Source organism: Typopeltis vanoorti, chromosome 20, assembly GCF_054136105.1.
Source record: "Typopeltis vanoorti isolate ZY-2024b chromosome 20, IOZ_Tvanoo_1.0, whole genome shotgun sequence".
NCBI lineage: Eukaryota > Metazoa > Arthropoda > Arachnida > Uropygi > Thelyphonidae > Typopeltis > Typopeltis vanoorti.
The window spans coordinates 31829417-31855316 of record NC_143568.1 but is presented as its reverse complement, the minus strand read 5'-3'; the positions used below and the strand labels follow the sequence as shown (position 1 = coordinate 31855316).

General features: G+C 33.3%; 1 protein-coding gene across 1 annotated transcript in view; it reads right to left on the bottom strand.

Annotated features, from left to right (window-relative positions):
• Vps28 (vacuolar protein sorting 28) overlaps nucleotides 1–25697 on the bottom strand; it is a 114388-nt gene extending 88691 nt beyond the window's left edge. Inside the window, exons 1-2 of the mRNA XM_090410731.1 lie at nucleotides 25558–25697; nucleotides 19414–19474 (exon numbers count right to left, since the gene is read on the bottom strand). Coding sequence (XP_090266857.1) covers nucleotides 19414–19474; nucleotides 25558–25600 — 104 coding nt within the window. The 5' untranslated portion in view covers nucleotides 25601–25697. The remainder of the gene's footprint in view (nucleotides 1–19413; nucleotides 19475–25557) is intronic.
• Nucleotides 25698–25900: the final 203 nt, after the last annotated feature.

Sequence of the window (25900 nt, the reverse complement as noted above, 5' to 3'; positions counted from 1 at the left end):
TCATCAACAGAACAGAAAAGAAGTGGAACCAAAAGAAGAAGAAATGGATAAGTACCAGATCAACATAATAAGCATTACCAAACCAAAGCAGAAGACAAAAACAGGTGAGATTCTTCTAAATAACAAACATATGTTATAATATAATATATAATATTATAATATTATATATTTTAATATATAATAAAAACATACAAAGACATATAAAAATGTCTGGTAATCATTTGGGAAAATTACAGGAAAAATTTGGAGAAAAGAGTAAAGCTAATAATAAGCAATAAAGTACTCACTGGATTTCTGTTCAGGATATAGATTAGTCATCACTAACAAGTTCTTCAACATAAAGATGTGCACAAATTTACAAGGAGAGAAGACACAAGAAAATAAGTGTTATTGCTTATGATATTGTTGTTAGTAATATCTTCATGCTGAACACAAAACTATACTGAGGATTTGAAATAGGAAGTGATTACGATTTAATTTTGAATACGACAAAAGTGACTATTATATTCATAAGAAAGTTTTAAAAAGAATCACAGTTGAGCCGCTTTCAGAAATGAATAGTAAACAAATGCACAAATGTTATTCAAGAAAAAAAAAAAAAATGAAAGTTTGAAATTAAAAATCAATTCTTAATGATTTGGTGGCAGACCCTGAAGAAAACACTGACTGATTCAGCCAGCCAGACATGTGGGTGAGATTGTCTGCAAGAATAGAAAAATCAGAACTCCATAAAAGACTAAGCAATTTAAAGTAAAAGAAAAGAAGAAAGTATTTTGAAAATTTCTAGCAAGTAAGTCAACATGCACTCTGAAAATACAAAGAAAAAATGTAAGAAAGAAAAGCAATGTAATAAAATTAGCTAGACAAAAGTCATATAAAGACTATGGTAAGATCATCATCATCAATTTCCTGATATCTACCCTCAAGGGGTGTTCAGGCTACTATGACAACACTACATGATTACGTTTACTTTATTATTAATCTTCTTTCAACAATTTCCTCCAAATTAGTCTATTAATTGTCAGCATTCCAATTCATATTTAACATTTCATTCTTGTAAGGCACCTAGACCTTGGTCTTCCTATGGGCAGGAAAGAGTCCTACCATCTTGCATCAAACACTTGTTTTGCTAACCTTCCCCTCATCCATTCTATTTAAGTGACCATACCACCTTAAATTAGCCCTACTTGCAAATTCTTGCTAACAATGTCAAGTTCATTTCTAATATCTTTATTTTTAATATAATTTTGCCAGTGATTCCATTTGTTCACTCCTCTAATTTTTCTCAGAACTCTCATATCAGTTGTCTCTAGTCTTTGATCAAGAGCTTTATTTCTAACCCAACTCTCAGATCCATAACTTAAAATTGGTTTGAACACTGTCTTGTACACTGCTACTTTCGTGTTTTGGCTAATTTCTCTCTTATTCTACATAAATTTATTCAACTGGCTCCCCACCATACCAACTTTATTTATTCTGTTGTCTATTTCCAAATTTAATTTCCCATCTTCACTAAAAACTAAATAGCAGAAATATTTTACCTTTTAATTTTTTTTTTTTTGGTTCTCCCTGCCTATTTTCATAGTTTTGGTCTTTTTATTGCTGATTTTCAAGTCAAATTTGTTACAGCTGTTATGCAATTCAGTTAGAGAATTTTGGAGATGTACTGGATGTGTTTAGGAGTACACCTGCATAAAGCAAAGAGCTAAGTTTGATATCAGGTTTAATGTCACTTTGTTTCATAATGTAATCAATATATATGATGAATAAGAGTGGACATAATGTGCATCCTTGTCTTACACCTGATTTTACATCAAACCATCTTCCTGTATTTCCTTCAATTCTAACTGCTGACTGACAACCTACATATAAACTATGTATTGCTCGTATAATGTTCCATTTATCCCAGATACAACTGCAGGGTTTTGAAAAGATTTTCTCTGGCCATCTTGTCATATGCCTTTTCCCAATCTGCATAACTTAACACGTTTGCTGTCATGCTCCTCAGCATGACAGCAAACACTTCTACAAGGTCAGTACGAGTTATCTTGTAGCTGGCTTATCAGATAGAATTTTGTTTCATATGCCAACTACAAGTAATCAAACCCCCACCTATGTCTTACATGCGCTGACGACTGTGTAACTTGAGTTCAGAGTCAGTGACTTTCAGCATTCAGTGCAGTAAGGTTTATTGCGATCTAGTCTTACAATTATTTAAAATTATCTAAATAAAAACCTTCAATTATGCCATGGCCAGTAAAAGAAAGCTTACTGATGAAGAATTAGAAGCTTAAGCTAATATGAGCGATGATGAATGGAATGAATTATTTGGTTCCAATTCCGAAGATGATTATAATCCTACAGATGACTCTAGCGATGACTCAGATGATGATATATCGTATAGAAATATATGTATATGTTGAAAAAACTTCAAAAAAATTGTTTTATTTGCATTAATAAATACACAGTTTACGCAACAATACCTCTTATAATATACTATACTTTTGCTGAAATTATTTTCCTTCTACCAAGCCCCCAGAAGTGCTCTCCGCTTTATTCACAAGCCAAGGGTCCAAATTAACGTATATTACTGGTTAACTCACGCTTGGCATAGGAGGTCGGTAATCAACATACGAGTATATTCGTAGTTGGCTTGTGAGGCTCATATACCAACTACAAATATACTTGTAGTTGGCAGCGAATGTGTTAAGTACACATCCTTATTATGTTCTCAAGATTTCTCAAGTATTTGTCTTAAAGTGAAAGTCTGATCTTGACAACCTCTATTTGTCCTGAACCCAACTTGAATTTCTTCAAGTTTCTCTTCCAATTTTTATCAACTTCTTTTCAAGCAGGCTTGCATAAATCTTACCTTGGAAACTTCTCTGTAATTTGATTCTTGCATTCAGTTTTATTTCTTCTTTTTAGAACACAGAAGATAATAATAATAATTTATTATTATTATTATTATGTGACACCTCCAGGGAGCTTAAAGACTCATCGAGGGAGGGCAGCCACTCCACAGCCCCTAGTATTTTCACAATCACAAACCTCCATGCCCATGGCAGGATTCGAACCCACAGCCTTTTGGCTGGAGAGCGGATACGCTAACCACTTGGCCAGCTATCAAGAAGGCTGCAAAATGTTCTGGAGGCTTTTGAAAAAAAGTGAGAAGAGTACTGTAAAAGGAATCAGATGATCAAGATGGCATGAAAACTGAAGATATTCTAAATGTCTGGATTAATTACTCTGAAGCATTCCTATATGAAACAAACAATGACAGCATGGTGATAGAAAACATTCAAGAGGAATATAAACAGGAGTATAAGTATTGTACTCCAATGAAGTATCAATACTTGAGGTAGAAAAAGCATTCAAAAACCTGAAATGTGGAAGGCAGCAGGAGTAGATGATAATAAATCAGAAATGCTCAATGTGGAAATATCAAAGTTTAAATCGGCTAAACTACATAATTCAGAATGCAAGGTCAGATGGTCAAATTCCAGGTGACTAGAATAGAGAAAGTACTCCCTGTGGAAGGAAAACATACAGATAAACAAGTTGGATTCAAGTCAAATAGAGGATTGTCAGAATCAGATTATCACTTTAAGATGAACACTTAAGAAATCATGGGAGTATAACAAGGATCTCTAAGTTTTGTAAAGCTTAGACAAAGTCTAAGTCTTAGCATATGACAAAATGCCAAAAGAAAAACTGTTCAAAATACTATAATTATAAGGAATAAATGGGAAATTATAAGGAGTAATACACAGTCTATATATAAACTCTAAGTGAGCAGTGAGAATCGAAAAAAGTACAGGATGATGGTTTCAAGTTAAATCAGGTTCATGTTATTTATACAGAGTGGCCACTTTATTAGGAACAGAAAATAGCAGTGAAAACATCAACTGCATACTAAATGGAAAACCTATAGAATAAATAAAAACATTTCAGCTATTTGGGCACACTTTTAGTGAAAATGGCAAATGAAATATAGAAATAGACAACAGAATTAGGAAAACTGGTAAGTAGGAAGTCAACAGAATAAATTTATATGGAATAAAAAGGGAAATTAGTCAAACCATTAAACTAGCTGTATTCATCATCTATATGGACACATTCTAAAGGAAAGTGACATTAAGATTGATATCGAATATTCAACCATATGAGATATTCAATTCAGCTCTTTACTTTATGGAGATGACATTATACTGTTAAATATGCTGGGTTGCCATTTATCAGGAACACTTTCCCATTTAGGAAAATAGTGTTCCTAAAAGATATCACGTGGCTGCAGTTTACTACATAAATCAGGCATCCAACAATTCTATTTTTTTTTGTGTGTGTGTTTAATACATCAGGTTGGGTAAAAGGTGTGGCTTTGAGTGCCATATGATTGTTGGTACCAGATGTGCTGATGCCAATATCTCACAAATATATACTCTTCTGGGCTTCTCATGCACAACAATGTTTAGGGTATACTAGGAGTAGTGTAATAACCAGATCACTTGAAAAGCTATTTGGTTATGTGGCAGTTGTACAGATGAAAACAGCTCAATGACTGAAATAGCAAGGATTGTGAAATGTAACAGAAAGACCACAACCAATCAAATCACCTTCCTGCCAAGCAGCAACAACTCAGTCTGTAAGCATGGGTGTAATGGTGTGAGAATGTTTTCTTGGAACATGTTAGGTCCCCTGATACCAGATGAACTCCACCTGAATACTACAGCCTATCATAACATCACTGCTTTAGTATTCATGTTCATCCATTCATGGCTGAAGTTTACCCACTGTCAAAGGGTACTTCCAGCAAGATAATACATCATACCACAAAGCATGTAGCATGTTGAAGTAGTTCAGGGAAAATGACAGCGACTTTACTTCAGTGACCAGCTCAGTCCCTAAACCTCAACCCAATAGAGTATCTCTGGGATGAAGTGAAATGAGCAGTAACAACAACAACATGCCACCATCCAATCTGTTTTCACTGTTTTTTTTATTCCTGATTTTCATACCAAATTTATTATAACAGTTATTCAATTCAGGTATTGAATCTTGCTGATTTGGCACTGGATTTATACAGAGTGGTCACTTTATTAGGAATAGAAAATTGTAGTAAAAACATTAACTGCACTCTAAATGGAGAACCTATAGAATAAGTAAAACAATTCAGCTATTTAGGCACACTTTTAATGAAAATGGCAAATGAAATATAGAAACAGACAACAGAATTAGGAAAACTGGTAAGTAGGAAGTCAACTGAATAAATTGATATGGAATAAAGAGGGAAATTAGTCAAAACACTAAACTAGCCGTATACAAGACAGTGTTTAAACCATTTTATGTTATGCATCTGATAGCTGAGGTAAAAATAAAACACTGGATACCATATGTATGATTATTCTGAGACACCAATGACAGAATCAAATGAAAAATGGGATATTAGGAAGGAATTTGACACTTAGCATTTAGGAATGTGTGAACAGAGTTCATCTAAGGTATACCACCTTAAAAAGGTCACTTAAAAAGAATGAGAAAAAGTTAGCAAAAGAAGTGTTTTTGTCAGGATGGTGCAAGAAACAATGTAAGAGAAAACAAGTTCTAGGTGGATCAATACAGTAAGAAGTAGAATTTCTTCTTGAAAATCTCTAGAAAAATTCATAATTTTAAAATTCATTATTTTTGTGAATAGTAGAAACATTTCCCAAGAAATTTAACTTTTTTATATTTGATCTGAAATTTCCCATTCTTGCTGAGTAAGAAATAAAATAAATTCTCCAAGTTCACCATAATCTGAGTCCCGTTATGTGTGCTATATGTATGCAGTGTGAAATCAAGTAATGTTAGTAAAATAATTATAAATATTAAATTATTATTTTGAATAAATATTCATTTTACTTTATTGCAGTTACTCCTAATAATGAATAAAATGGATGAGGAAGGCAAATGTGTTTCAAAACATTGCGGTGCAAAGCATCATCAAAAAAGTGGACTGTCATCTGGATTCTATTAATGGCATGAAAAGAAAGAAAAGCAGTGAAGACGATGTGCAAATGCAAATGCTTCAAAATAATAATAATAAAAATTAATGTTTTTATTTATCATACAGTGCACACTAGAAGTAGATGCATTAGTTGCTAAATTTGCACCAGTAGATAGAATTTCTACCACTACTACTGTAAAGACCAATTTTAATAGAGAAAGCTTTCTCTAAAAGAGGCTTGCAGTTACCAAATGAGTCTTTGACTCCATGAGGTCTTGGGAAATAATAATAATAATAATAAATTAATAAGAATTCATGGTACTTTTCTGCAGCAAAGGCCTATTCTTTAGTTAAAGAAAGATTGGCATCCTTTAAGATTTGTTTTGAAAGAGATGTAATTGCAAATACTAGTGATGGTGCTGCAGTTACGAAAAAATCTGAAAAATTATTGCCAGTCTTTCAACAGTTCTTACTACCTTTATCTTGCTGTGATAATTGTATGTCGAAAAATTGAAAGACAGGAATAGCAATGATAGTAGCAAAAGGAAGAGTTACAACAACAACGATGTTAAATATAATAATGAAAAAATATGAATTAGATTTTGATAATATAGAAGACAATTTATGGGATGATGTTTCTTAATTTCTAGTATAAAGAAAATTTGAAAATTTTTTAAATTGTTTACATATTCTTCAACAAGAAATTCTATTTTGCAAAAGGAAATAATAAAGAGTGAAAAAATAGAGTTACATGTCATTTTGGATAATACAAAACCCTTTGGTATACATCAGGAGGTATGATTGAATATTTTAAGAAAAGCTCTCTCCATTATGGAAGGATGAGTATTAAAAACTTGGTGAAAATATAAATTGTTTAAAAACACCTAAGACTTGCAGCTGACAAACTAAGTAATTATAATACAAATCTATTATTAAAAAGTGAAGGAATTTTTAGATTCTTCTTTTGTAATTTGAAAAAACAAAATTTTGTTGTGAATAAGAAGCTTTTGGAATGAACTAAAGCAAATTTTTAAACAAAAAGTCTTAGTATCTCTTATTTTTTTTAATGACATCAATGATTTTGTGTTATTATTATTATTATTATTATTATTACATGACACCTCCAGGGAGTCCAAAGACTCAAGGAGGGAGGGCACCTACTCCACCATTCTCCATCTCTACCACTCAATCCACCAACTACAACTACTTTCATTATCTACACCAGTGTTTCTCAAACTTCAGATATCTGTGTACCCCTTCTTAAATTTTCATTATTACCAAGTACCTCCTAATTAATTAATTAAAATTAATAAATTAATTTAAAATAATAATTAAAATTAAATATCTATTTTATTTGAATTTATATGTTCACGTAAACAAAAAATATGATTTTTTTTTAAAGTTTGGTTCTCTAGAGATGTCAGACGACACACTCTTATCAATTTCATTTGATCCAGATGCAATATCAACGTTTTCTTGTTGCTTAAAGCTACTTGTATTTGCTATATTGCTCTCTTTTGGGGGTTTTATAAATCCAATCTTTAACCAATGATCCATACGTAAGAATTTGAAAGCTAAAAAAATACTGTATTTACTCGAATAAAACAAACTTTTTTTCCCAAAATTAAAGTTAAAAATTGGTGTTGCGAGATACGTGCGGGAATTTTTGGAAACTAAAGTTTTCAGAAAAAAACTGAAAATGGTGCGACTTACCAAGAAGCTCCTACTCACTATCACTACTTTTGGCATCGAGAACAGTTTCTTTATGTGCATCGTCAAAGTCAGCTACCCAAATAGCGTCATCTTCTTTCCCATTATTTCAAGCAAAAATTACCAGTAATTTACAAGACTTGAGATACGTAGAGCAGTGAAGAACTGCATATGATTGGTGCGGTATTAACAAAAGATCGCACAAACCAAAGACAAATTAGCATTTCAACAGTTGAGTTGAAATGCTAATTCCCTTCAACCGAATTCCATAATATCTGAAACACATTTACTATATATTTTTTAGTTTTAACACGTTAACGATGGGGGCTGGTGTCAAGCAAAACCATATGTTCCATCGGCAACATATGGTTTTGCATCTATACAGCAGTTTCTGTTGGAGAGGGGAAGTGATTCATTAGTTAGTGCCTTTATCCCAGTTGTCTCTAATTGCACTCTTTGTTGAAAAATATAATGACTCCTTTAATTATGCATAGCCGAAAATTGCCACGTACTTCCTAACGACCTTTCGCGTACTCCCTGGGGTACGAGTACCACACTTTCAGAAACTCTGATCTACACCAACGGCATCTACCACTGACCACGACCACTAATTTTTTTTTTTTTTTTTTAAGACAATCACAAACATCCATGCCCACAGCAGGATTCAAACCCGCAGCCTCTTGGCTGGAGAGCAGATATGCTAACTACTCGGCCAACCAGGCCAGTTATGGCAAATAAAAATGAAATTATGTGATCATAAAATAGATAATGGAACGAATTTTCAAAGAAAACTGTACTTCAGCAGATGTTTGAAACAGAAAATAATATGAACAAATGGAAAATTAAGTTCTTGGGTTCTCCAAGATCATAATTTTCCATAAAAGCAGATGTAAAAACAGAGATATTGAGAGAGATATTCATTTTACCAGCAAAATCAAAGCCAATTCATTCAAACAAAGTTTTTTCAACTTTAAAAAGGGAAATGAATTTATATGAAGCAATAAATATCCTGATAATGAACCTAAAATTTCTCCTAGATGTGCTACTAACAATTAGACCAATGCCAACCCAAAATGAAAGAAATTTTTCTACTTTAGATTTATTTGTAACTAAACAAAGATCCAGACTTACAATTAAAGCTTTGTGTTTCGGCACTATCAACATAAAAAGCCTGAATGGCAAAGAAATGGAGCTAGATGAGGAACTAGATAAGTACCAGATCGACATAATAGGAGTGACTGAAACAAAGAAGACAAAAACTGGTGAGATCTTTCTGAGCAATAAATACAAAATGTTATATTCAGGCAATAACAATCAAGGAAAAGGAGTATCCATTGTATTCAACACTAAATAAGCTAATAGGCTAATCTTTTTGAATGGCAGGCAGTCTCAAGTAGAGTGATGCGGACAAATATCAGAATGAGGAACTGGACAATGAGACTTATTTGTGCCTATGGTCCCACAGAAGGTTCTACAAAGGTAAAAGTGGAGGAATTTTTTGAGGATTTAGAGAAAGCATCTGACACAATGAAAAAGGAAAAGTTGGTCCTTGTTGGGGATCTAAATAGCAGAGTAGGAAATGATTGTCAGACATACCAAAATATTTTGGGAAAATTTGGAGAAAAGAGCAAAGCTAAAAATAATGGCAAATATTTGTTGGATTTCTGCTCTAGATATGGACTGGTTATTACTAACACCATGTTCCAACATAAAAATGTGCACAAATTCACATGGAGAAAGAGTCAAGAAATAAGAAAAGTCTCATTGACTATGTTATTGTTGATAGTGATGTTTTCTCCCTGGTGCAAGACACCAGAGTGTACAGAGGATTTGAAATTGGAAGTGATCACTATTTAGTCTTGAGCAAGATAAAATTGAATTTTGTATTGAAAAGAATAACATGTAAGAAAGTTTTAAAGCGAATTAAAGTTGAGCAGCTCTCAGATGTGAACTGTAGACTAAAATACACAAAGATTATTGAAGGAAAAATGAAAGTGTTTGAGAACAGGAATCAAACCTTGGAGATTCAGTGGCAGGCATTGAAGAAAGCCCTGAATGATTCAGCTAGAGAGGCATGTGATGAAGTTATCTGCAAAGATAGAAAATTAGAACTCCATGGTGGACACAGGAAGTTAAAGAGGCAGTGAAGGAAAAGAAGAAAGCATATCAAAAGTTCCTGGCAAATAAATCAGCTTGTGCTCTTAAAGAATACAGAGACAAATGTAAGAAAGCTAAACACTGTGTAAAACTAGCTAAACAAAAGCCATGGGAGGACTTTGGCAAGAACACAGAAAATAAATATCAAGAAGATGGCAAAATATTTTGGAGGTTGTTGAAAAAGCTTAGAAATAGAGAAAAGAGTACTGTAAAAGGAGTTAAGAGATGATAAAGGTGACTTGAAAATGGGAGAAAAAGATATCCTTGAAGTATGGATCAATTACTTCGAGAAATTGCTAAATGAAACAAGCAGTTTCATTTAGCAATTTCTTTTTTTTTAGCAATCAAAATTTCCCTACTGATAGCACAGAGGTAAAAAACACTCAACAGGCATACAGTCAGGAATACATATCCATACTTGAAGTAGAAAAAGCCATCAAAGGCTTAAAATGTGGAAAGGCAGCAGGAGTAGATGATATTCTACCAAAAATGCTGAAGTATGGTGGTATAAATGTCTTGCAGTGGCTGCACTGCATAGTTCAGAAGGCCTGGACAGAGGGACGAATTCCTGCTGATAGGAGTAGAGCTCTCATAGTACCCATATATAAAAAGGGAAATAAAACTGAATGTGAGAATTACAGAGGTATTTCCCTACTGAGTGTTCCTGGTAAGATATATGCAAGTATACTTGAGAAACGGTTGAGAAGAATTGTAGAAGAAAAGCTTGGTGAAGAACAAGCTGGATTAAGGCCAAATAGAGGCTGTCAGGATCAGATCTTCACTTACGACAAATAATGGAGAAATCATGGGAATATAACAAAGATCTCTATTTGAGTTTTGTAGAACTGGAAAAGGCATATGATAAGGCGCTAAGAGAGAAGCTATTCAATACGCTACAGTTATATGGTGTCAATGGGGCATTATATCAAGCAATACCTAGTCTTTATTTGAGTTGTAAGTCAGCAGTTAGAATTGATGGAAGTACAAGAAGATGGTTTAATGTTAAATCTGGTGTGAGACAAGGAATGACATTATCCCCTCTGTTATTCATTATCTATATGGATCACATTATGAAGGAAAGTGGTGTTAAACATGATATCAGAATTGGAGATGTTAATGTCAGGTCTTTGCTTTATGCGGACAATGTTATACTTATCAATAAATCTGCTATGAGTCTGCAAGATTCCTTGACTAAATTGAATAATTGTTGTAATAGATATGGTGACAAAACTTGCAAAAGAATGTCTCGACATAAAATTCCGAAATTAGCATGTTATGTAATTTGTTACCTTTTAGTGGGAATAGCGCAACTTACTAAAATTCCGGCTTGTTTCAGGTTTGTGAATTAATCCATTACAAAAATTGGACGCCTTCCTTTCCAACGGCTGGTTCTTTAACATGGTAGCCTATGGGAGACCGCAGTGGACACACTAATGCGTGAGCGGGTACCTCGTCTTCGTTCACTACTGGAAGAGATGTCACCGGAAGGGGGATGAAACGGAAGTAACATCAGGTTGACTTCACTGTGATGCTTGGCTCTCTCTCAGCCTGCAAGTAGGATAGCGGCCATGGTCTTCGTATGTCTCTGGTTACGATACGGTCGCTTGTGCGAATATGCGGCCGACCACACGCAGCTTGTTTACCGAGGTTCCCTATCTTGCTTTGGATGGTGTTTGACTCCTTTGGAAAATTGCAAGACACATTGCATGGTTAGGTTAGTTCTTAAGGTTAGGTTAGTTCTTAAGTTCTTCACTAATAGGTTTTATATGTGGTGACATCCTGCAAAAATGCTTCTGATTTGTGTTATAGCTGTTTTCTTTATATCCTACGTACGTTCAGTTCCTCTGGTAAAGGTATATCTATTTCAAAATCGGCGGGCGCCATTATTCCAGTAGCGCAAAGCTAGTCTTCTCTACATATCGGTGTGTCAGTGTGACGTCTGCGTGATGTAACATCCGCTTCATCCCCCTCACTTCCACTTGCGGACGAGGACTAGGCGCCTGCTAACGCATCACGACGTGCACAGCGGTCTCCCATAGACTTAAATGTTAAAAAACAGACCGTTGATTCCCTTCTAAAAATGGATTAATTCAAAAACTAAGGATTATCCATATTTCCAGTTAGTTGTGCTGTGACATTCTGCAGTTAAGGGATTGTGTGTCATGCAATTTTGAAATTTTACAAACGAGACATTACACAGTAAGTCATACCGATATGGTATGAAGGTCAGCAATAAAAAGACAAAGACAATGAAAATAGACAGAATCGTTGAAAATATCAACTGCATTGTGAACGGAGAACCTGTGGAACAAGTAATACATTTCAGCTACTTAGACATGATTTTTAGTGAAGATGGTAAATTAAATATGGAAATAAACAACAGAATCAATAAAGCTGGTATAGTAGGAAGTCAATTGAATAAATTCATATGGAATAAGAGAGAAATTACTCCGAACACTAAATTAGTTGTATATATGACAGTGTTCAAACCAGTTTTAACTTATGAATCTGAGAGCTGGGTCAGAAGTAAAACACTTAACCAAAGACTAGACCACAGATATGAGAATCCAGAGAAAGATTAGAGGCGTGAACAGATGGCATCAATGGCAATATCATATTGAAAACATGGATATTAGGAAAGAACTTGACATTGTCAGCATCCAGGAATGCGTTAGCAGAGCTAATCTCAGGCGGTCACTTAAACAGAATGGGCGAGGAAAGATTGGCAAAACAAGTGTTCTCTGCCAGGTTGGCAGGAAAACGATCCAGAGGAAGACCAAGATATAGGTGGACTGATACGGTACAAAGTACCTTAGATGACAGAAATATAAGATCTAATAATATTGGAGTCTTGACAAGTAACAGACTGATCTGGAGGAAAATTGTACAGAGGAGTTAGTAATGATGTAAATTTTTCATGTAGTACTATCATATCCTTTACACCCCTTGAGGGTACATGGCAGGAATTTGATGATGATGATGATGTTTTTTAAAGTTCTGTTTTAACAATAAATGTAAATGTTGGAATTGCTGTTTTCCCCAGCATTAGTACGTAGTACTTCGAATTTATGTTACCTGAAACTCAGTGTTTTTCAACAAGCATAATGTTATTATCTATCTATATTATTTTTATGCTTTTTTTTTATTATTTTTTTTTACAGTCATCAAACTTGGAGTGTCTTATATTTTAATATCTCATACTAATTAAATTTTACTTTTTTCTTATATACTAAAATATACAATTCATTATTTAAGAGAAACTGCAAAGATTAAATCAATAAATTTTTTTCTGGAATTCTTGGGAAGTGCATCCCTTTCCAAAGATTAGAAACTTCAGCAAGATGTGCCTTAGAAGACTGAAATATAAGATATGAAAATAATTGTTCTGATAGATAACAGATTAATTTGGAGAAAAATTGGTGATAGGAAAGTAATGATATAAACTTTTCATGGAGTACTATCATAATATCTTATAAACCTCCTGAGGATACTTATTAGGAATCTGATGATGAGAAATGGAGTAATATAAAAGAAATAAGACAATGATGATCAAAAATGAAGATGAAAAATTTCCATATGTGAAGTAATTACTTTAAAATATCATTAAAGGTCAAGTAGTGACAGAACAGGTAAAAAATATTCAAGAGGAATGCAGTCAATGAGTAGTCCCAAATACCAAAGGTAGAAAATGCCATAAGAAATCTGAAATGCAGCTGGAGTAGATGACATCTGACCAGAAATGCTCAAAAATGGCAGGATGAAAGCAGAGTGGCTGCAATGCATAATTTAAAACGCATGGTAAAAAGGCTGAACTCCAGATAATTAAAGTAGAACTCTCATATCCATTTATAAAAAGGGGAAATAAAACAATGTGAGAACTACAGAGAAATTTCTCTAGCAAGTGTGATATTGAGTGAGATTCTTACATGGAATCATGCAAGCTTATTTGAGAAGATAAACAAAAATAAACAAAGATAAACAAGTAAAATAATTAAATAATGAAATAAAACTATGACAAATAAGACAAACTAAGGCAAATCCTTGCTATATTCAACTGAAAAATCAGTTGAATAAAGCAAGGATTTGCATTTAGGTTCTGTAGATTGAGAAAAGGCACATGAAAAGGTGCCAAGAGAAAAGATGTTCAAAACACTATAATAATATGATGTAAACAAGATATTATGTCGAACAATATTTAATCTGTATTTAAGTTGTAAGTCAGCAGTTAGAAATGAAGTATTTACAAGATATTTTGATGCAAGATCAGACAAGGGCAGACATTATTTCTACTGTTATTTATCATTTATATAGATCAAATATGTAATATCAAAATTGGAGATACTAATCTCAGCTCTTTGCTTTGCAAAAAATTATTTTATGTCAAAACAAATTTGGCACGAAAATCAGCAACAAAAAGAAAGAATATGAAAACAGGCAGTGATAAAGAAAAACCTATAGAAAAAGTAGAACATTTCAATTATTTAGGCACAATTTTTAGTGAAGGCAAATTAAATATGGAAATAAATAAGAGAATAAACAAAACTGGGATGGCAGAGAGTCAACTGAATACATTTATATAGAATAAGAGAGAAATTAGTCAAAATACTAAATTAGCTATATATAGGAAGATATTCAGACAAGTCTCAACTTATGGATCTGAGAACCAGGTTAGAAATAAAACAGTTGATCAAAGAATAGAAACCACAGATATGAGAGTGAGAAGAATTACTGGAGTGTATATAGATTCCTCACAATAGAAAGATCATATTAAAAATTAAGATATTAGGAAGGAACTTAACATTGTTAGCATTCAGGAATGCATGAGCAGAACTAATATTAGATGGTATGGTACCTTAAACAGAATGGGAGAGAAAAGGCTGGCAAAACAAGTGTTTGATGCCAGCATGGCAGGAAAAGACCAGAGGAAGATGAGAGATCTAGGTAGCGTCTGTTAGAAATGTTAATTAACATTAGTAACAATGTTTTTTTTTCCATTTCCAGATTTGGTTCCAGGTATGTGACCTCAGGTGTGGGGGGAAGAGGAGAGGCCATCATTTCAATGTATTTCCTGTGGATGTGAGACGTGTTACGAGAGCGTAGTTACCCGCTATAAATCGCGGTGACATTGGCACACTAATTTGAAAGGAAGTTAGTAATAATGTAAATTTATCATGTAGTAACAGATCCCTTGAGAGTATATATCAAAAACTTCACAATGATGACATGCAGGCACACTAGAGCAGGAATCCAAACTGGTTAGGAAGTCTTTCAGACAAAGCTGCGTATTATGACAAAATGTAGCATTTTACCTAATTAAAGAGGAATGGCTGATGTGAGACTCAAAGGAGCAAACAAATTTTGACAACATCCAGTTGGAGAATTGATACCATTCATGAGAAGGTAGGTATCCTGCTTGTGTATTTTTGGCAAACAACCATACAGGTGTAAAATCTCTCACGAGAAATTTTATTGATTAAATTTTCGAGATTGATTTTACAGAGATTTCCGAACATATAGAAATTAGAAATTATAATGTGTTAAAATAAATGTTATACTTCTACTGTTAAAATGCATAATTGAATGTATATTTAAGTACAGTGGTATCTCGCTAATCCGAACAAATAAAAATCGCGCTCGTTCAGATTAGCAAATTTTCCCCCAAGAGGCAACAATAACTAGCGTTTAAGACAAAAATAATCAGATTCTAATGATACATCAATTTAATTCTGTAAATAAATGAATTAACTGATAGAAAAAATGCTACTGTACTGTAATATAAAACTTACAAAATAATACAGTGCACAAGTTTATTTTAGTAAAAAATTTTGTTTATATGTACCTGGTTGAGGATTCTGATTTAATAAAATTGCATAGTTCAGTACATAACTTAATTTGCATAAAAAATATCACTTTCTTGTACACAACACACAAAAAAAGTTTCACAAAATAACACAAAAAAGTTTTTTTTTTTTATTTCTTTGTAAAAAAAGTCACTGATTTTCTTTTGCTTCTTGGAAGCTAAACTTTTTTTCGAATGCTTCTTCTCGGAGCTGCATTAGCAATAAAATTTTGTGGAATGGCGTATCATTCTGCTTAGCCCATTCTATACACATTAAAACAGTCAACTGCTTCTTCATGTTTAACTTTTTTTTTTCTTCGAATTCTTTATCGTCATCATCATCTGCTAATTCATTCTGTAGTGTCATATTTATAATTTAAGCATTTAATTTGATTTCGAATTCACTTTCGGTTCTGCCTGTAATCCATTCCGTAACATCTGTTTGTGAAATTTCAACATTTGGATTTATATTTTTAACCAAATTATGCCAGTTTTGAATTTCCATTTTTTGTGTATCACCGTAGTTATCTTTGTAAATTCTAGAAGGCTACAGTTTTTTCCATGATGCTCGACAGAGGTGATTCATACCGACAATACAGTACGTACCGTACAGTATAAAAAAGCAAACGTGAACACGCAATAAATCAAAATAGGCCTACAGTGTAACCATACAATCGACAGTGTGAAAAAAATATATACTGTACTGTAATAATAATAAAATAAATAATAAAATAATAATAGTTAAAATAATAATTATTAAATAAAAATAATAGCACATAAAATAATAATACGTAATAAATAAAACTTTTTTTCTTTCAAACCACAGTTCGGATTAGCGAGATACTACTGTATATGTAAAATGAAAAGTAAGGGATTAATCCAGATTATAGCAATGACGAAGTAAGAACAAAAGTTTGCAAGGTCACATGAATATAGAAATATGCCCCCAAGAACAGAGGGAGCTGAAGTGACATCATCGTGCTCGCGGGTAATCCTGGAAACTACATCTTGGCAACAAAGAAGTAGCAACGATATAAAAGGGGGCTAAAAACACACACACTCTCTCTCTCTCTCTAGGATCTTGTTTTTTTTTTTTCCATTTCCAGATTTGGTTCCAGGTATGTGACCTCAGGTGCAGGGGGAAGAGGAGAGGCCATTATTTTGATGTATTTCCTGTGGATGTGAGACGTATTACAAGAGCGTAGTTACCCGCTATAAATCGCGGTGACTTTGGCAGTTCCATTCCAGTTTCCCCGATGGAAAATCAACCTAAGCTTTTCGGAAAAACTTCTACAGCATAACCGCCATGATCATCCAGCTAGCAGCCAGTACCCATGAAGAAGACGCAACGTCAAGCTAAACTAGCTAAGGTTTGTCCAAGTTGCTTGAACTGTGTTTGTAAAAGTCAATGTAAGTAAGCACAATTTTGTTAATGTCTTGAAGGCTTACAACTGTGATTTGTGCTTACAAGAAATGGTTAGTATTTAGTTAGTTAATAGGTTATGGTAATGAAAGGGAAGACGAAGACCTATGTATGTAGTGAACGATGTTTAGCTAAGTCTAACATAAGAAGCAGCTACACGTCCAATTTAGATAACTAAGTATTACTGTGACAGGGTTAACTAAGTGTTGTGTGTAATGTTCAGTTGTATATGTTGCCTACTGTGCATGAAAAAAGGCTTAGAGAGATAATCTCTCCCATTTGTTTGTGCATTGTACTATCTTACTAGGTTAAAATAAAATGTTTTGTTTGTGTAACTATCTTGCCTGATCTATTTGCCAATGCACTGTCTCCAAAAAATTAGCAAACCTGCAAGCCTGTTTAATTAAGAATTGCCACAACTAGCTATAAAGGATTGTGTATGCTAAATTTGATCTTGCATATATTCCACACTTAAATTCTCAAGCTATATATATAATTTAGAATGGCAAGTCATTAACAAATAATTTTTTCTAAATTGCATAGTTTGAGAGTTGGTAACCTGTTTATCATGGATGGACTAATAACAAAGGTCATTCACTAGCAGTGCTGACATAAAGATTGTAAAGGATTAACAGCGAGGTCTATATTAAGCAGATTACAGTTTTATTTGAGTAAAGTAGAAGAAATACGTTAGGCCTAAAGTGCACGTGTATAAGGAATAAAAGGCACGGTTGATAGCAAGTTGATGATAGAATATTAGAATATTTTACAATGGCACAGCCAACAAATAGACATATATTTACACAGGTATGGAATTACTTGATGTGAAGTAAAAAGCGATTAATTCTTCAAGCTAATTTATGATATACGTGATCCAGTGACATAGCTAGGGGGGTGCGGTCCACCCCGAGCAGCACTTTGAACCTTTTTGAACTTTTGCAGTTAATTCTAAAATACAGTCTCGAGAACTCAGTTCCAAATATTGTAATATTACTGCGAATTTTCTTCAAATTTTCTTCTGTAAGTATTGCTAGTTGTAAAAGGAGTTTTAGAATTACCTACATTACTATGAAATAGACTTTGCCAATGTCATCGACGATTTTGCTAACAAGAAAATTAACATTTTTAAATGTTGAAATTAAAGTTTTACTTCAAAACTAAACATAGTGTTTTAATTTATTTCCCTATACGTCGTTTTGACTTTTTGTAATATTTTTGATGTGTATTGAGAGGGGCGGCAAACTCAGGGACTGCTCGAGGCGGCAACAGCTCTAGCTACGCTACTGACGTGATCAGATCTTTATTAGGAAGATCAGTTTTTCCAAATGGGATCCTGTTTCAGAATACTGTAGTGGTTCCAGGTTAGGCTGCAATTTTCTTGCTCCAGTAAAAATTTGGCACGAGTGGCTTGTTTTGTTATATTTCTAAAGGTGAACATGAGTCGAGGGATACAGACCAGGAAACAACAAGTATGTCCAGTTTTTACTAAAATCTCAGATAAAGTAAAGTAACAAGAATTTCATTTCATTCCATTCACATAATGTACTTGGCATTATGTGAATGGAATCAAAGCATGTCATATTAGGATATATTGTGTGTTTGTTTGTAATCTTCATGAAGTATGCTAATATTTCATTAATATATGTATATATTTTTATTATTATTATTACTATTTTATTTATTTATTTTTTTGCATGAAGTGGTTATTCATGTTTTAAATGAAATATAAATAAAAGCAGTTTTCTGGAGTTTCTGAAATAAGTTTTGGAAATTTATTCATTCCTCACCATGAACTACAATAAAGTAGCAACAGTTAAGGTAAAATCATTACTGCGTAAATAAAATCACGCGATATGGTGGGCTGTACAATTCAAATGTCACTAGAAGTACATCATGGCAACTGGTATGCCACTGAGTGGAAGATTGGGAAGCATTATATTTCGCCACACAGAAGAAGAAGAAGAGAAACTGTTATGCAGATAATTTTTTAAAAATTTTAATGGGCTATTTGATTAGTTGTTTGCTTTTCATGATTTTCTTATGTGGAGTTTTATTAAGTGACTTGGTTGTAAGCTTGTTTTTATTGTGCTCTTGTTTGTGATGGTTGTTTTGTTACTTTGTGTTTGTATTATATGTGAGTTGTGTAAAAAATAAATAAAAATAAAATTTTAAAAATCACATTACAATTTCATGTTTCATCTTAAACAAACTGGGTAAATCTACAAGCACAATTTTATTAAAACAAATAAGAAAATAATGAAAATTTCTTTGTAATCTTATGAACTGCAAATATCTTACTTTTCTCTTTCTCTTGCTGTTCGATACAATCTCACTTCTTCGTATAGTTCTGGTCGGTTATCTATAAAAATAGAAATTTATATTTGCACCAAAACAAACAAACAACATTTAATTACAGAAAAAAGGAGCAATTCAACTCAGTGATAAGAAATTTGCATGCAAATGTCTGAAACTGGTCAAGCTTTACACCTTAAATTCCTAATCTATTAATTATACTGAACATAAAGACAAATTTTTAGCTGGAATTTTATGGAAAACACATTAAAACATAAAGAATACAATAAATTAGACATCATAAGATCACTGACATAAAGATATTACTTTCAGAAAAAGATTAGTTTCTCTTGCTATTCATATTATGAGATAATTAACACTTTTATTAGCCCAACTAGAAATAATCATCTCATACATGCTTTTGATATCGAGTACATGAAAATTATTTATAGAATAGACAACAGTGCTAAAAATGTGAAATATGTAAAATGTAAAAGTGCTAAAAATGTGATGGAAAAAAAAATCTAGAAAAATTATAATAAAACTGAATGATATATGCATGTAAACACAAGAAAGATATTTAATTAACCAAATATTAATCAAATATACCACTGAGGATGGTCTGCTATTTCCAGACCGAAATATTTGGTTAATTAAATATCGTTCTTGTGTTTACGTGCATATATCATTCAGTCTTATGTCACAAGTATCCTTAAAACAGCAAATAATAAAACTATTTACTGGGAATAAATACACTGAAAAAAAGAAGAAAAAAAGAAATGACATTTTTTCACACTAAGAATAGCTTTCACTTGGATTTATTACAGAGACTACAACTGTGGTAAGAATAATTAATTTCCCGATGTAGAACAGGGTATTTTATATACTCTAGTCACTGAGAGAGGAGGGAGCTGATGGTAGAACGGATAAGGGTAAGTTTTTGGTGAGGCTTAAAAGCTGTGTAGAGGTTGTAGTTTTTATTTAAAGACCCAGCTATTTTTTTCCAATGTGCCATGGATGTAAGGGATGGTGATGGCATTTCTGAAATCCTTTTGAAGCGATGGTCAAGGAATGGGGGAGGAACTGATTATTTTTTTTAATTCTGTAATCACTGTAGCCATTGGATAGGAAGGTTGTGTGTATATGATTGAGTTCAGTTGAAAGAGAGGTTTCACTGGAACAATGATTATAGGCTCTATTGGTTACAGTTATAATGATGCCCTATTGTTGAGAGGGGTGGTGATCGTGGGAAAGTTTGTGAATGTATCTGCTTGTGCGAATGGGTTTTCTATATAGTGCAGGAGAGGTTACCATTCGGAAGACATGTTACTAAGGGGTCTAAGAAGGGTAAACTATTGTTATTTTCTTTTCCCATCATAAACTGGATTCTTGGATGTAGACTACTGAGGTGACTGAGGAAGGAGTCTAATGTGTCTGGGCCATGAGGCCAAATAGAGAACACATCATCTAGGTATCATAGCCAGACAGGTTTGAAAGAGGCTGAGTATGGCTCGTTTTTCAAAATTTTCCATGTAAAAATTGGCAAGAGGGGTATGAGAGGTGGAACCAATAGTGGTTCCCTCTGTAAATTTCATTCTTCTAAGAACAATAACTAGAATTGATGGCAAAGGAAAAGAGATCTAAGATATCAGAAGGAAATTTTTTAAGAGTGTTAAGGTGTCATTTAAGTCAATATTGGTAAACACTGAGGTGATGTCAAAGCTTTCCAATATATCTGTATTATTTAAAGTTAGATTTTCAATCAAGGTTTTAAAATAAGTAGAGTTTTTCTTTATATAGAAGGTGGTGAATTTGTCAGTTGTTTTGTCAATTTGTAGCATGGAGCATCAATGGCATCCACTATAGGTCTTAAGGACAAAATAGGTTTGTGAAAGCAGGTAAACCATATATCCGGAGGGGGGGGGGGGAAGAACCAAAAGGTTTCAGTTTTTTTGTAATGTCTGGCGACCAGGAAGATACTACTCTTTTAAGTAAGTTTTTTTAAAAAACTTACTTAAAAAAAAAAAAAAACAAGGCCAAAATGATTATGGTCAACCTGACCTCGCAGACCATGTACTGGATACAACTCACAGGATCTTCTGGAAGAAAAACACCTGCTCCACCATAGTAAATTTAAAATGGAAAGAATCTGCAGTGGCACTCAGAAATCAACCTAATTTAAACATATACAGATGGATAAAACTTCCCAAAATTTGGAAAACAATAATTATCATTGGTCCCATTTTACATCCTAGGCAGCCTACAAATGCCCATAGAGGGTGCACACCTAGATAGGACTTTGGAGTCACCTATATGTTTCATTAAAAAGACAGCACCCATATGTGCTGTCTTTGTGTGTGTTTGTGTCACAAGTGTTATTTGTACTCCCTGAAGATGTCTTAAAATTAGTTTTTAATTCTTACTTAGTGCTGTCAATACTTCATTAAACCTCCAACATGATGTCTTTCTAGCACTTAAGCCTTAACACATGAATATACAATACTGTTCTTCACAGATTATGTATCATTATACCTGCCTTTGCTCTTTCTTCTTCTTTTTTTTTTACTCTACTATAGATTTGTATATAGTTATTTGCTTCTTTGGTACCCTTTTGTTTTTCTCTTTCTTTTGGTTACTATATATATATCTCTTTACATTGGCTTGGCTTGGTTTAGTTGTTCACCAGGTTCCTCTTCTTTGTGTGCAATGCTCCTTACATTCCAAGTTGTGGTTTTCATTATTTTCATTAAGGTAACAGCATTTGCACTGTTGGGGCTATACTGCCCATACCCAGTCACCAGCATCTTGTTTGTACCTTCTGGACATATCTTTATCAACTTCAATTTACATCTTTTACCAACCTCTGAATTTTGCTTAATCATTCACCACTATAAGGTATACAACTTCTAATCACTTCTCTGCTAACACAAATTCCTTTTTTTTTCCTGAATATATATCTATCAGTGATTTCAAAGTGATCCATAATTTTGATGATGATATTCTACACTGTCTTTCTCATTTCAGTAATTCTGCAATAAAACAAGATCTCAAGAATATTTAGGATTGTTTAAATATGAAACTACATGCTATTCTCCAATGAAGTAACTGTAACTTAAAAAAGCTCTTCAAACCTCAACTTTAATTCATTTTTCAAAAAATTAATAATAATCATCGATCATTATCTTGATTTGTCTTGATCTTTTTTATGCTGCTTAGATTAGATGCATAATAGAAAGAAAAAAAAAACTGTCGTCTTGGAATAACGCTTTTCAACTTCTTCAGACATACACACATTGCATTTATAACTGGAATACAATTATAAGTGGTGATATGTGTATTACCTCCCACATAATCACACATGGATAGGAGACTGACAGGAATCAGAACATATATAAGGAGGGACTGTGCCTATAAAATGAAAGTGACCACTGGTGTATCACAGGGCACCCTAAAAACTACCAATGTTCACGTTAAAAGTTTATTTTTCACTTGGTTAGACTATAATAAATTTAGTTTAATCCTTTATCCAAGTGTGAGCAAACAAAGTTTGTACTACCTTACTCCTGTCCTGAAGATATTTTCAGGTGCAAACTTCGCTTGCTCACACTTGGATAAAGGATTAAACTAAATTTATTATATACTAATGTTCACCTTTTACATTAATGATATTAGGAATGATCTGGGACATTGTTAGCATCCAGGAATGTGTTAGCAGAGCTAATCTCAGGTGGTAATGGGAGAGGAAAGATTAGCAAAACAAATGTTCTCTGCCAGGATGGCAGAAAAAAGACCCAGAGGAAGACCAAGATATAGGTGGATTGATACAGTAAAAAGTGCTTTAGAAGACAGAAATAAAAGATTTGATAATGGTGGAGTCTTGATAGGTAACAGATTGATTTGGAGGAAAATTGTAGATAGGAAGTTAGTAATGATGTAAGTTTTTTATGTGTGATATTATCATATCCTGTACACCTCTTGAGGGTACATGTCAGGAATTTGATGATGATGATGGAATGATCTGGAGGATAATGTAATGTCCATTTGTATGCTAATGGTGCAATCTTAGATTTCAAGTGTTTTAGATATGAATCCTGTAAGATGATTTACAATTATGAGTATCATAATTGTAAATTATGACAGGAAAATAATTATGAGTATCAGGTCAATGTTATCAAGTGCAAGACTATGCATTTAAGAGAGAAGAGATTATAGAACGAATATTATGTTGATGGAAATTTTCTGAAAATAACTGGTAAAGCTAGAGATCTAGAAGGAATAGTAGAGAGAGAGGGAGTTGTTGACAAATCACAATGCTGAAATGATAAACTCATGAAAATGAAGAGAACATTTAAAAAAACTGTAGGCAAAGAAAATTATTCTCATCTTTACAAAGTTTTGTTAAAATCACATCTGCATTACTATGTTCAGATATAATCTGGTATGGATACTTAAATGTTCAATATTATTCATGTTGAAGTTTAATGGAGAAAACACATATCTAGAGATAACAAGTACTAAATTCATTGGCTAATAAATGATGTTATTTCACCTTGGTCATTAAGGCATCTTCACAGGCACAAAGAGTATAACTAAGCATGTGCAATGCAAGCACACTAGTACCTGCAGGCACTCACTATGGGTGAGTGATGGAAACTTCCTGGAGGTCTCAAAATAACAGTCTCTCATATTTTATGTAAAGTGAGCCAGCCAAATTTGTTCAGATTTGGTGACTGTTGTAATGCTGTGGCAGATTCTAGGAATAATCTCTCCAATTTATGTGTGTTTCTCTATAAAAGGGAAGTTTTCCCCTATGGGATCCAGTGATTCATGTCCATGGCATGGCATGGCCTGCTGTAGTGAAGGTAATGAACAGATTCTGTGTTCTTCCAGATGGATGTTGTCAATTATTCCTGTCTGTCTAAAATAGAAAAGTTTTCTGGAGCAAGAGATGCTCTTGATCCTAGAACGGGGTAGATGGAGAGGATCTTTCAGTGAGTGGATAAAAGTAGGTAATTTTTTATATGGCTGTATATATATTTTTTTTATATGGCAGTCTGTGTTATACCTTTTAAAATTTGAAATTTTTTCTGAGGTGCCCCAGATGTAAGAAATAGCAATTGAATTATTGTGTTCCAGATTGGGGGAGGGGGGGGGGGTAAGAAGGATGGGCAGTGTTCTGTTGATGTTTTAAAGGTAACGTCATTAGCTAAAAAATTATTGTGCATGTGATGATTTTAGATCTCATATCAAGGTAGCCAGGTTTTTTCTTCTTGGAAACTCAATTTTTTCCATCCTACATACAGAAAAATCAATCAAGAGAACATGTACAATTTACGAACAAAAAAATATTAGTCAATGATAGATGGAATTGTGTATAGATGGTGGATCATGCATAAATTGTATAGAACAAGGATTAAGTAGTGGAGATGGTGGGTTGTGTGGAGTGGAGTGCCCTCCCACAATGAATCTTTGGACTTGGGGCTGGACACAATAATAATAATAACATATGTTTCATTTTATCTTCATATATCTATGTGTTCCTCAGGTCTTCATCTCAGGAACACCTTGAACCCATAATCCATGGCAACCTAACCAAACACTTGTGGTTTATGACAAGTTGTTTTGTATTTCAATAATGGTAACAACATATCACAATATATATTGTGATATGTTGCTACAATTGTTCAACAGTTCAGAAGCTATATTATTAAACTATTCCTATTTTTATTCAATGAATGAAATACTCAAATACTGAATATTAAGTGCTTAAGGTATTCGATATTCAAATATAATTTAAAGTACTCAGCAAGGCTCAGCGTATAGACTTTTCATACCCTATTTGTGGTGTAACACTACGAACGAATGATGTTAATTTTCCATTGAATTATATCTTTAGACCATTCGCATTATTATATTGACTATTAAGAAGATACGGAATTCGTGTTGTAACTAAGGTATATATTTTGAAACATATAAAATTAACTTATACCTCTGCACTGATATTTTTTAAATTTATACCATATATTCCCCTCCCCTCAAATTATATTGAATGGTATTAACCGATCACAAAGCGTGAACTATGTCTTCATATACACTGGTCTTTAAATCCTTAACATTTAATACTACTCCGAAAATTTCTGACTCCTTCACCTTGAGATGATGCAGCTGGAGGAATACCACCAAATAAAGGCATTTTAAATGAAAATGAATACTTGAAACTTATTCAACACTCGAAATACTAAAGTACACGACACTTCCTTAAACATCAGACTCGTTTACAATAGAGTGACAATTACCTCACCACTATTACAATGACATCTTGCGTCAATTTCAAGAATCATTTCCGAAGCGCCCTCTATTCAGAAAAAAAATACTACTTAAAGCTAGTAAGCAATGATGAGAATAGAGACAGTTGAGATTTTGGAGGTTGGTTGATGTTTTATTTACAAAATTAGCCGCAAAGAAATTAAATGGCAAACATTTGCAATATATA